The sequence below is a fragment of the Podarcis melisellensis genome (genome assembly GCF_964234715.1).
Source record: "Podarcis melisellensis genome assembly, chromosome: 15".
In the NCBI taxonomy this organism is placed as follows: domain Eukaryota; kingdom Metazoa; phylum Chordata; class Lepidosauria; order Squamata; family Lacertidae; genus Podarcis; species Podarcis melisellensis.
Window position 1 is genome coordinate 15373963 of NC_138532.1, and position 12463 is coordinate 15386425.

The 12463-nt window shown below is 52.3% G+C and overlaps 1 protein-coding gene across 1 annotated transcript in view; it reads right to left on the bottom strand.

Annotated features, from left to right (window-relative positions):
- DSCAML1 (DS cell adhesion molecule like 1) overlaps positions 1-12463 on the bottom strand; it is a 165128-nt gene that overhangs the window by 1333 nt on the left and 151332 nt on the right. Inside the window, exons 20-32 of the mRNA XM_081890798.1 lie at positions 11695-11834; positions 9944-10097; positions 9725-9842; positions 9476-9639; positions 9012-9110; positions 6311-6499; positions 4797-5084; positions 4541-4696; positions 3917-3947; positions 3449-3567; positions 2718-2870; positions 1032-1226; positions 250-561 (exon numbers count right to left, since the gene is read on the bottom strand). Coding sequence (XP_081746924.1) covers positions 250-561; positions 1032-1226; positions 2718-2870; positions 3449-3567; positions 3917-3947; positions 4541-4696; positions 4797-5084; positions 6311-6499; positions 9012-9110; positions 9476-9639; positions 9725-9842; positions 9944-10097; positions 11695-11834 — 2118 coding nt within the window. The remainder of the gene's footprint in view (positions 1-249; positions 562-1031; positions 1227-2717; positions 2871-3448; positions 3568-3916; positions 3948-4540; positions 4697-4796; positions 5085-6310; positions 6500-9011; positions 9111-9475; positions 9640-9724; positions 9843-9943; positions 10098-11694; positions 11835-12463) is intronic.

Below are 12463 nucleotides of genomic sequence, written 5' to 3' on the forward strand. Positions count from 1 at the left end.
GACACCAGGCATCCCCAACCTCCGGCCCTCCAGATCACTTGGACTACAATTCCCATCATCCCTGACCACTAGTCCTGTTAGCTAGGGATCATGGGAATTGTAGGCCAAAACATCTGGAGGGGCGCAGGCTGGGGATGCCTGGGCTACACAACTGCCCACACCTTTCTCTCATTCAGTGCAGCCGTCTCTATAATGCTCTCCATTTCAGGACAGGGGCAGCACCCAAGACTGCAGTTGCCTAGTACTTACTTTTATTTGCTCTGTGAGGGATGGGCACAGCTACCCCCTTGCCGCGGTCGCTGTCCTGCGGCTTGGGCGGGGAGGCCGTGAAGCGGCAGATGCCGGGCTCCGATGGGGTGCTCATGGAGGTCATGCTGTCGGCGTTCTCGTTGGTGCCCGTGGTCATCTGGTCAGAGGAGCTGTCGGAGATGAAGCACTCGGTGATCTCAAACTTGGCGTGCTGCAGCTGCTCCTCCAGCTTGGCATGTTCGTAGGCGCGTGCCAGCTCCTCGTAAGTGGAGGAGGCGCTCTCTGTGGACACCATGCTGTTCCGCCCTTTGTCTACGGAAGCAAGGAGAAAGTAGGAGTTAAAGAACCAGTGTGAAAATGGGAGGCCCTGTCAGTGCGCCCATGGGAGAAGTTCCATGGTACTCTAGTCACCTCTTCCTGGGTGTGGCAAGATTATTTGGAAACTGAGGAATGCATCCCTGAGGTTGGGGCAAAAAAAGCCTGTGTTTCTTCAGGGCTGGGTGGTATATCCAAAACCAATATATTCACCTGACAATATACTGCAAAACATGATTTTGTATGTGCAAAAATCACAATGAGGGGGAAACCGTGAAACCGGCCAATGCCTCTACCTAGCTCCATCCTTATTTCAGACATGGTGATATATAGTGTTGAAAACCAGTTATCACCCAGCCCCGCTCTCCGTGGAGGTGCTGAGATAGTGGGGCTTGGATCCAGAGCAAGAGAGGATTTATTCCCCAGAAGAGGCATGCTCTGTACTCCATGTGCTTGTCTTGACTCACCTGTATCCTGGGATAAGCTGGCACTGTAACTGTCGCTTTCTGTCACGGTGATGCCATGCTGGGAGCCAACTGTCCTCCAGTCAGAGGTGAGGGTCCGGGCTGGGGTGGAGGCCTGACACTTGGTGAGGGTCCACTGGCTGGAGTATCTGTTTCTGGTACTGTGTGCAGACTTCACACTTTTCCTGGAAACCGGATCTGGGAGAGGAGAGAATGAGCACCACTTAGGCTCTGCAAACACAGACAGGTACTCCCAATGTAGAACTTGATTCTGCCACTGCGCTGCTGTTGCTTCCATAGTCTGCCGCTGCAGTGAGATCATATTTATGCAAGTCTGTGGTCGGTGATGTTCGATTTAACTAGCTTTTCATCAGGCCCAATAATTTGTGCTGCACTATCTTTAAAGAAATCAGCCCTGAGTGCTCACTGGAAGTCCAGATCCCGAAGCTGAGGCTCCAATACTTTGGCCACCTCATGAGAAGAGAAGACTCCCTGGAAAAGACCCTGATGCTGGGAAAGATGGAGGGCACAAGGAGAAGGGGACGAAAGAGGATGAGATGGACAGTGTTCTCGAAGCTACCAACATGAGTCTGACCAAACTGCGGGAGGCAGTGGAAGACAGGAGTGCCTGGCATGCTCTGGTCCATGGGCTCACGAAGAGTCAGACACGACTAAACGACTAAACAATATATTTAAAGGGTATTTCCTACACTGGGGTGGGGAGCCTGCAGCCCTCCAGATGCCGCATACTCCCATCAGCCCTGGCAGCCAGCATGGCCAATGGTTAGGGATGATAGGAGTTGTAGCCTAGCAAGAGCTGGAGGCTCCCCACAGATCCCCCACTCCTGATCTTGCATCATTTTCAAAAGACTTAACTACAGCAATACCACAGCCATCCCATTTTTCCTGTACTCTTAAGGTTTCATGTACAGCAGGCTTACAACTCGGAGGTGGTTTACGTTCCAGGGGTGTGTGTGCAAAGCCACAATCATGAATAGAGCAAACCTGGAGCTGCTGCTGTGCAACCGTCCCTGCCTTGTGCCCCACGCAAGGCAAAGATCTCCTGGAGCCATCTGAGATCTCACAAGAGCCTTCCAGAGCCCGGTAAGGCAGACAGCTTAAAAGCTTTTTCCGCACCAAGTTGACTGTGGTAAGAAATTGAAGGCAAAGTCCCAGGGTGGATCACGAGGAGTGTGGCTAATGCATGCATGCCTACCTTCTAGATGGCCCCTTCAGCCTAGAGTTCTGGTTAATATGCTTTTTGGACTAGTTTGCCATTGACATCTGACATGCCTGCTCCCGTCTTGTAAAAAGCCATTTGTGCAGAAGTTGTGTTAGGGATTGGCAACGTTCCTTAGCCTGTTTGCTACCTGAAACTTCCACCTACCTGGCTGGCTTCCTTAGTGAAGTGCCACTCCAGTGATTCCACCCTAGAGGCACCATGTTAGAAACCCAAGGTGCAATATACAGACTTAACATAGGTCAGAGGGACTTCCTTCCCCACTGCTGACATTGCCACAAGTCCTAACAAGGCCTTAGTGGTGCCTGATATTGGAAGCACTTGATCTGAACTGTGGCCCACATTTGCTACTTGATAGGACATTGTGAGCCTTTCTCATGTTTGGTCCAGCTGGGGCTAGAGCAGAGGTAGAAAGAGGTTGGCTGTTGAAGCTGTCCTCCAGTACTTACTGGTGCCAGGGCGAATATCAGACATGTCTATTAGGGGTCCTGTGTTCTGAATGAGTGCTGGATGGTGCAGGGAAACGCCAGTGCAGAAGCTCTGTGGGTTCACAGCTTGGTTGAATTCTGTGTCCGTCACTGGGATGGTTGCCTTGTCATCTCCTATGGAAAAGGAGTTCGGAAACTGAGCTTGCATCTTAAAATCGGTGTTAGAAAGCCCACTTTTTGAGACTTAGCTGTGTATGCCTCAGCCACATGCAAAGATCCACTGCAAATTGCTGAGCCTTGTCTCTTCCCATTGCCCAGGTGCAGTGTGAGGCTTTGCCTACTCCCATCCTATATATATATATATATATTGCACACAAAAGTTCATACCAAGAACAAACTTAGTTGGTCTCTAAGGTGCTACTGGACAATTCAATTATTAATTTTATATATTTCTACTGTGTCAGACCAACACAGCTACCTACCTGAATCTAGTCCCATCCTATAGGTTTGGCAGGAGGAGAAACTGAAGTGCTAGTTTCAAACAGCCCTTGCTTTGTTGGGGCAGAGCCTGCACACAGGTCAAAGGCAATCGGCCTCAGACGGGCTTGGCCAGAGGAAGCCATACTCTGGACCAGGGACAGACAGTGACCAGAGCAAGATGCAAAAAAGGAACTTACAGTCCAGCATGTGACCTTTCAAGACCTCACCAGGGAAAACCTGCCGCAAATGGCTGCTGAGGTCTGGGAGCTCACCTATCTGCTTGATTCCTTCCTTGTCCTCAATGAGGAGTTGAACACGGGGAATGTCAATATGCAGTCGAGGGCCCTGCGGGGGCCCCTTCACTGGCGTGTCAAAACTCCGGTTATTCTTACTGCAAAGAAGAAAGGCAAAGAGCAACCATGAAGTGGGGCTGGGTAAACCCTTCCTGCAGCCTTGCCTTGAAACATCTCATATGAACAGGAGGTGGCCAGCTTCCTGACTGAGGCAAGAGGCTGCAACAGTCCCTGTTATATGGTGCTCATATGGTGTTCTTCAGACCAGGAAGAAGGCCTGATTCAACTGTGGGGAAAACTTGGGCCCATGCAGGTAAGAGGACTAAGTGAAGTGGGACTGCACCCTCGCCCCATGCAGAAAAGTTTGTGAGAGCATCAAGTCCAGAAGCTACCAATGTATGTGTCTTACAAGAGTGTCGTGCTAAACAGATTCCTGTCAATACCCACCTGATGAGCATTTCAGCCAAACTTTTGGCATCTGCAAGAAGGGGGAAAGAGTAGCTGTTTATGAGTGGAGACACTGGAAAAAGGCAAAGTCATGTGTCTTCCCCCACCCCAAACCCCAGCTGCTCCTCTAGGGCTTGAACCCTTTGCAACTTGGCAAAACTAAGCCCCCCCCCCAAAAAAAAGGATTCCAAAGGCAATAATGGCCATATTCTGCCTGAAATAACCCCAAAAATACTTTACAATCATTTCTGGGAGGAGCGCTGAGATCCCTTAGTGCTTTCCAGTCCTGTGGGGGCAAGTGATATCACACTTCCCCCTGCCACACAGTTGGGCAGCCAAGTCCCAGCCCTGCTCAGCCTCGTTTGGCCTAGCCTTGCATGGAGTTGGCTGATGGAAAGCCCAGCGCAAACCCCTGTAGCTTCCTGCCCAGGGCTGCTGAAAGTCCACAAAACCTCTCCAAGGGCTTGGGCTCCAGCCCATGTACCGCCACCTGCAGCAACTAAGCAGACAAGCCACAGACACTTCTGGCTACCGTGTGTGCACCCATGGGCCTCTCTGCTGCTGCTACTCAGTCCCTCTCTCTGGAGTGTTTCTGTGGGGACCCCACGAGAGCCCAGGCCTCACCTCGCAAGCGTTTCAGGCGCTTCTCCTTCCGCTTCTTACGGACGACAAAGAGCAACGCCACGCCAAGCGTGGCCAAGATGACGGGGCACGCAATGGTGAAAAGCTTCTTCACGTCATCGCCTTCCCCCTGGGCAGACTTGATGGGTGGGATGGTACCTGTTAGGGCAGGACAGGCATTCAAGCCCTGGCTCAGAGGGAAGCCTCCCCCGCCCTGCCCCCAGCCCCTCCCAATTCCCCCCGCCCTGCCCCCACTCACTGCCATCGTAGTCCAAGGTGGCAAACTGCATGGTCTCATTGCCGCAGCCGGCGCTGTTGCATGCCTTCATGCGCAGCTCGTACCACGTGGCTTCGCGCAGCTCCGTCAGAAAGACCTCGTTGGAGTAATTGGCCCGCAGGCTCTGCCAGACCCAGGTGCCCTTGGGCCGGTATTCTAGGACGACGGCCAGGATGGGGCAGCCGCCACTGTTCCAGCCTTGCAGGTTCAGCCTGGCATGCGTGGAGTTAATGTGGGTGAACAGGTGCTGGTCCTTGTTAAAGGAGGGCTCTGGAAGGGAAATGATGAGGGTTTCAATAGTCAGAGGAGACACTGGTTCTTCATGATGGGTGGGCGCTGCCTGTTGAGGCCAGAATCCAAGAGCCAAGCTGAGCAAGCATCAGTTGCAATGAAACTTACACGGGTCACATTTTCATTCATGCTTCACACCCCACATTCGTTTTACGGTATTCTTAAAATGGCCTTGAAAACTATGCAGCTGACTTAGAACCAATTAGAAGTGAAACACACAACCTATAATGGGACTCCCCTTTACTTTTCTTGCTCTTGAACCTCTGGCAGCTTTGCAATCACAGTTTTCAGTCATCTCTTTTCATTCACTCACATTAATCAAAGCGCTGGTCTCTTCTTTTATAACCCTTAACAGATTGGGATATGGGTACTTTAGGAACCACCTTCCCCCCACATGTTCCTCCTTGCACACTCAGATCATCATCTGAGGCCTGGTCCCAAATCTGTTACCCTTGGGAGAAGAGGCTGGTGTCATTTTCCCGTTGTTGCAGCAGCACTTATTCTGTGCAATGTCTGTTGGCCCCGTCACTATACCACTTCAGGTAGTTAACCTGACTTTTAAAAACACACCTTTGGTTAATTGCTGGCTCAGCTGTGTGTTATGTTTGTGCTGCTGGAATTTCTTAATGTGCAGTTAGGTTACTACAGGTAGGGCATTGCATTGGGTTTTTTTCCTGTTTTTGATTACTGTTATCTGCCTCTGAAGATATAGGTGGGGTATAAATGTTTAAAATAATTCAACGTTGTTGATGCAGGTGTGGGTGGGACAGTACCAAGTCTTGGAGGAGGGTTGTGGGCACTTGCTCATTTAGGGGAATGGGCTTCCACCAACGCTAGCCAGATGGGATGGGCTCATCAGGCACATTCTCTTAGCTGCTTCCCTTTTTCAGTATAAACACCCCAGCCTTGACTGCGGCCACATTAAGGAATGAAGGAGGGAGCCACATCCAGGAGCAAACATTTCTTTCTCTCCTCCCATCCACTTGCTTGCCCAAACCAACCATCCCCACCTAGGCTCAAACCCTCCAACCTTCCTTAAAAATAAATAAACCCAATTTCTTAAAATCTTCACATCCAAGTGTCTTATTGGGGACTCCCAAGGCTTTCATGGAAGCTTTGCTTTGTCTCGACTTCAGGGCTGACCTCCCTGCCTGGCCTGGCTTCTGGTACTCTAGCCCCAACCTCCCCGTCACCCCCCTCATCACCTCTGCCGTGGGTCTTGGCCTCGATGATCTCACTGATGCGCCCAGCGCCAACGCTGTTCTTGGCCGCCAGCTTCACCTTGTACCAAGTCCCGCATTTCAGGCTCTCCAGCTTGAAGGAACGCTCCGTGGAAGTGATGAAGACGTCTTTCCACTCCTCGCTGTTGTCAACAGAGTACTGCAGCACAAACCCTGCAGGGGTGGCAGAGATGGGTTTATGGGCTTGGCGGGGGCCATGTTCAAAGGAAAGAGCTGAAGGTAACACTAGCCAGAGAACCCTACTAAATGGAAACCCCCAGAACACTAGGTTTATTATTTATAATCTGAACGTTTATATTGTGCTTTTTCTGCCATCATGAAACCCAACTGCTAGTCCCTCTGCCCCATACCCCCCATACCTCCAAGGCATTGAGTTTCAGGGCACCCCTGATGATCCCACCAAGGTCGGTGCTTGCAGGTATTTTCTCATTTCAGGGTAAAGGCTCCTCAAATACTCTGCCATTGCTGCTGCCTTGTGAAAAGGCTGGGCTGCTCAGCCACCCAAGCAAGCCAGAATGTGTCAGGGCTGTCTCAGGACAACCCCAACCCAAGAGTCCCAGCTAAGAGCAGCAGCAGAGAGAAGGGGGCCACCTGAAAAAGCCCCCGCCCCCACTTTATATCCTGTGATACAGGAGGAGGCAGCAGATGGGTAGAAGGTCTAGGATCAGTAAAAAAAAAATGCCAAGACACAGCAGAGCGGGATCCGCTGCTAATTTTCTAATGCAGGAAACTGCTTCCTGCCTGAGGGCCACACTCCCTTCTGAAGGACACATGCTGTTGGTGGGCAAAGCCAGAAGCCAAAGTGGGCAAAATTGCAATGAGAAAGTCTCTCGCCACTTCCAGCAGGTGGCATCACTTGGTCATCTCCTGCTTGGCCCTGAAAGGCTCCTCCCTCCGCCTGCCCCACACAGCCTGCCTGCCTCCCTGTGGGAGCAGGCGGGGCGACAACAACCAGCCTCTTTCCTAGTGCATTGCTGGTTTCCCTTGCACAACCTGGCTGTTTTCAGTAGTTCCAATCCAATTAAAGGAAATGTATCAAGCCACTGGAGTGAGAACTGCTGGCTAGGGAGACGGGCTTGTAATTACTTCCATGCTTTTAATTAATTGCAGCAGGAAGGCTCCATCCTCTCCCCTCCCCACCCCCTTTCTGGGGTTGCAGCTGTTGCCCTGGGAGCACTCCAGAGCTGAGGGAGGGAGCAGGGGACACGGACTCGCACCAGCTTAGAAAAGACAGAGGCTGCTGTTTTGCATGGAGGCATGAAGTATCCTCCTCCATGAAGGAGTCTGCCGGAAATGGTTAAGAGGCATCTCCTAAGCAGGGCACTGGGCACAGAGCAGGGAGGCCCAGCTTCAAATCCCCACCTAGCCACAAGGCTGGTTGGGCCAGGCTCTCTCAGCCTGGGAGCCTAAAATGGGTTGGAGGTGGGTGGAGAGAGACTCCTTGGAAGGAGGATTGGAAGCAAATTAGTAATCATCATAAACACAGACAACAGCCAGTCACCAATACCCAGTTTGGGGGAAGGCAGCAGAGAGGGTGGTTGCGGAGCAACTTCAAGTTCCTGGGTGGCATTAATTATTTTGTACCCACTTTTGGTTCAGGCTTGGTGTCAGGACTGAATCAGGCTTAGTTGCCCTGGATCGGTCTTGGCTACGGCTATATCTATATCGGGGGGAACTTGGCTGCTGTGGTCCACGCATTGGGAACCTTGAGACTGGACTACTTCAATGCACTCTCGGTGGGGCTGCCTTGCAGTGCAGAAGGCACCAGCTGCTGATGGGATCAGATGGCCGACAGCGTGTGACATGCCCTGCTAAGACATCGGGTCTGGCTGCCCACCATATGCTCCTGGCCAGCTTCCAGGCTCTTGTCCTGATACAGAAAAGCCCTGAACAACTTGGGTCCAGGATGCCTTCAGGGCAGCCTGTGACCTTATACCTCAGCCTGATCACTCAGATCAACCAGAGGAGAATGTTAGTCACCCCTGCATTATGGAGGCCCAACTGACCTCAGTCAGAAAGTCGCTGGTCTCCTGCAGTGGAACACTATTCCAGCAGAGATTCAGCAGAGGCAGCCTCGCTTTTTTCTTTCAGCCGTCTCTTTTTCAGCCTGACTAGCTATGCAGTTGTTTTAACATTTTCCTGAGTAGTCACTGAGTGTTCTGCACTGCTTTTAATGGTTTTCTGCTTTACGCAGCTGTAAACCACCCTGATATTTATGAGAGGGCAGTATATAAATACTCATATCAATAAAATAAAACAAACCAGACTCAACATGGGAGGCCTTCTGCTCCAGCACTTCTGAACAAACAAGGACAGTGGTGGGAACAGAGCTCTTCTCCTTGGGCCCCTTGCTAAGCCCCTCTTGCCCTCCAAAAACCAAATATAATTAAAAACATCTATTTACCCATCTCTCTCCCGCTCACATACACAACCCTCCTCCAAGTGAATGCTCTATGGGGCTCTCAATTGGGAGTTTAGCAACAAAAATATTCTCTCCCACAACCCAAAAAGCTTTTTAAGGTGGTCTGGCAAGCCTGACAGAACAGCTTCTCCTGCAGCCGAGGAGCCCAAGTTATTTCCTTCACCACTCAAGCCCTCCTGATGCTTGGAGGAAAGATCTGCCTCACAGACTGACAGAGGCACCCTACACAGCCCCTGTGCTTACCTCGGATGGAGCTGCCACCATTATCACCAGGGATCCAGGCCAAGGTGATGGAGGAGGCCGAGGTCTTTGATACAGTCAGCCGGGGCTGGTCAGGGGGGACTGGAAAAAAGACAAGCAGCATGTTGGCCAAATCCAGTTTTAGTACTCTGTTCAGAACGTGCTCTGTGGAGCTTGCGGGGAGGCCTGTGAAGGTGGACCCACAAAAAACTGGCAGGACAGCGTGGGAAATGGTGGTGTGGGCAGAGGGCACCTTTGCGGAAAGCCCTAATGGGGTTGTTACAAGGAGATGGTGACAGGGCTGAAAACAGGCTTGCCACTCTGGCCCAAACACATGCACACAGACTTGTAGAGGCAGCTCAGGGTCTCTGAGAAGGAGGAGGGCCCATTCTTTGCACAATCTCTGCTGGATGGGCCAGTAGCCCCTTGCTGATCTAGCGACATCACCCTTCCCCCCTCTGGCTCACCTTGCACCAGCAAGTTGACAATGATGGTGTCAAACCCCCATGTGTTGGTAGCTGTGCAGGTGTAGTATCCAGAGTCCTCAGCTTTCACAGAGCGCAGAATCAGCGTGCCGTTGGTCTGGATCTGGCGGTGCCCATCCACAGCCACCGGAATAGCAGAGTCGTCACTGCAACGGAGGAGAGCCGTGTGGGAAACAGCTCCAAGCCAGAGATGGCTCAGCTGCCGGGCATGGGATTCCCTCCTCCCCTTACCTGTCCTTGGTCCATTTCACTGCTGGGGCAGGCTCCCCAACTGAATGGCAGGGCAGGCGCACATCCTTCATCCACGGGGTGGTGACAGTGCCACCAAACGAAATTATCTTGGCTGGGGCTGCAAGAGGGAGGAGCGGGAGGTGAGGAAAGTGCCGCCCACCTCAAAACGGACTTCCCCCAGCCCCACCCCTGGGGTATCCCCCACCTCCTGGGCCAAACCTTTTCCAGCAGGCTCAATGGTGACCTTTTCGCTCATGTTGCCACGTCCCGCCGAGGTTACGGCTGCAACCCAAAGCATGTACTGCTGCCCACGGTTCAGGTGCGCAATGCGATAGAACAGCTGCTCAGGGCTGGTTTCGTACTCGCTGGGAGCCTGGGAAAGACCAAAGAGCAATCTCTCATTGGGGTCCTGCCCAGCCAGCCAGCAACCTTGCACTGTTTTTTAAGGGAAATGGCTTTTCATGTGCGCGAACACATGCATGAGGAATCGCAGGTGGATATAATTTGAAAAACGCTCTTCTGAGCTTTTACATGTGGCATTTCGAGCCCAAGTGCACATCAATTAATGCAACTCAGTTCATATCTAACCTGCTTTACTGAGCATTTTGGAGAAAGGTTCTACGTATCTGTGTTTGTGTGCTTCATCTGCAGCCAGGCCATGCATCAGTAAGAAGGGAGATTATGAACAAAACCCCCACCCTGCTTTATGAAGCCCACTGCAGGTAAGCAGACAGACCCAGCTTCAATGCCAGCTTCAATGCGAAGCAATCTGGGAGAGGCCAGCAGCAGTCTAAGGCTGCTGCTGGCCTTCCAACAAGACACTGCAAGGCTGTGAGGAGCAGCTGGCTTTCTGGGCTTCAGAAGACAGAGCTGACTCTCTGCAGTTACTCCAGACATCATCCCTGACTGGCATGCATGCATTTTATTCATGCGCTCATCAGGAGACTTGCACTTCACACACACGCATGTACATTGTGAGTATATTTAAAACCTAACCAATATTTAAATATGCAAACATAAATATTACATTGCATACATAATTTTTAAGCCAAATGACAGTCTTGACAAGATGCCAAGGAAACAATATTGGGTCCCAGCGGTTTTACCAGTTGCTTTGATGAAAAGATTATGTTGCCCTGGAAACCAGCAGTTCAGATATTGAAATGAACCTGAGTAGGAGGTTTTGATAAGCAGACCCTCCTGCCCAGCCTGCCTCCCTTGCAGGACTTCCCTTGGGGGGCTCCGGAGCACAATGGGCTGGGACAGCAAAGGAGACTGCGAGCGCCACACATGGATGCCCCTGCCCCCTGTAAGCCTGGGGAGGGATTAAGATTTACCCCCTGGTGGGTGGGTGCAGCATTTCTCCTTGCTGCCCCCCACCATTCTCCCCCACTGCATGGGGGCAGCAGCGCAGTGACACCCCGCAAGGCAGAAATGGTGCCAGATCAGAGGCCAGGACGGGCAACTGGCCTCTCCCTCTCATTCCCATCCAGAACAGGTTAGCTGGTACCCTCATGCCACCCAAGCAGTTCCTGTTGCATCTGCTGCCTCTAAATCTGTGCAAGATTCTAGCAAAGGAGCCCACGGCTTTGCTCACTGCCAGTATTGCACCACCACATAACTGTGGCATGTGTAGGCCTGGCTACCCAAAGCAGCCCCGGCCTATTGCAGCCCTCAGCCTGATGGGAGGTGGCCCTGACGGTGCTGCCACTGTTTGTCAGAGCTGGGGAGGGTGCAACCTGCAAGGGTCAGCAGTGGTTTCCCCCTCCTCCCAAGCAAGCCCAGGGAGGAGGGATGTCGTACATCACAACATTGTGCCTCTTCCTCATCCCAGGACTGACTGAGAACATCCTCTTGAGTAGGTGTGCTATCTTTCCATCACTCAAGCATCTCTCACTCAGAGGAACATGGCATTCCATGGTCCTAGTCACACCTCCCTCCCTCCCAAAAGCACACTGTGCCCAACTCACCGGCTGCCCAGAGCCTGGGCTGGAGCAGAAGATGGTGTACTTCCGGATGATTCCATTGGGTTTGGTGGGGGGAAGCCAAGAGACCACCACGCTGCTGGAGGAAGAAGGGACCGCTTTGATCCCAGCAGGAGGACCGGGAACTGGGTGAGAAAGAACGAGAGAGGGGAGAGTGACTCTTGAGGAGCAGAGATGGAGCACAGCAGGTGCTTCCTTCCCAACCAAGCAGCGCAAGACCCGACAGGTAGAAAAGGGAGGTTCTGAACAGGTCACTCCCAGAGAGGTCTGCATCTTCTGAAAATCCTGCAAAGGTAGCCCCGTGGGGGTAGCACACCTGCAGTACCTGGGCAGGTAGAGGGCAGGAGAGCTTACCAGTTCCTCTAGGACAGCCATTGCCAACCTGGTGCTACAACTCCCATCAGTCCCATCATTGTGCAACCTTGATGGCTGGGGCTGATCAGAGCTGTAACTTCTAGGGGGCACCCCATTGAAAAAGGCTGCTGTAGGAGGTGCGCCTGTTTGGATTTTCACACTCCACAGGTAGTTCTGCACTGGAAGCCAAGGAATAACACACAGAGACACACACTCTAGCATTGTGAGCTTTTAATCCCCGGGCTTTGGATCCTTGCTCCCCGCACCCCCACACACACACACCATCCTTGCAGGCAGCCGGAAGGCTCTCCTTGCACCTGGTGCCTCCATGAGGATGGCAGGTCTGGGACTTCAAAGCCACAAGGCTGTTCCCTGCCACAGGACTAGGCAGGCTGAGGGG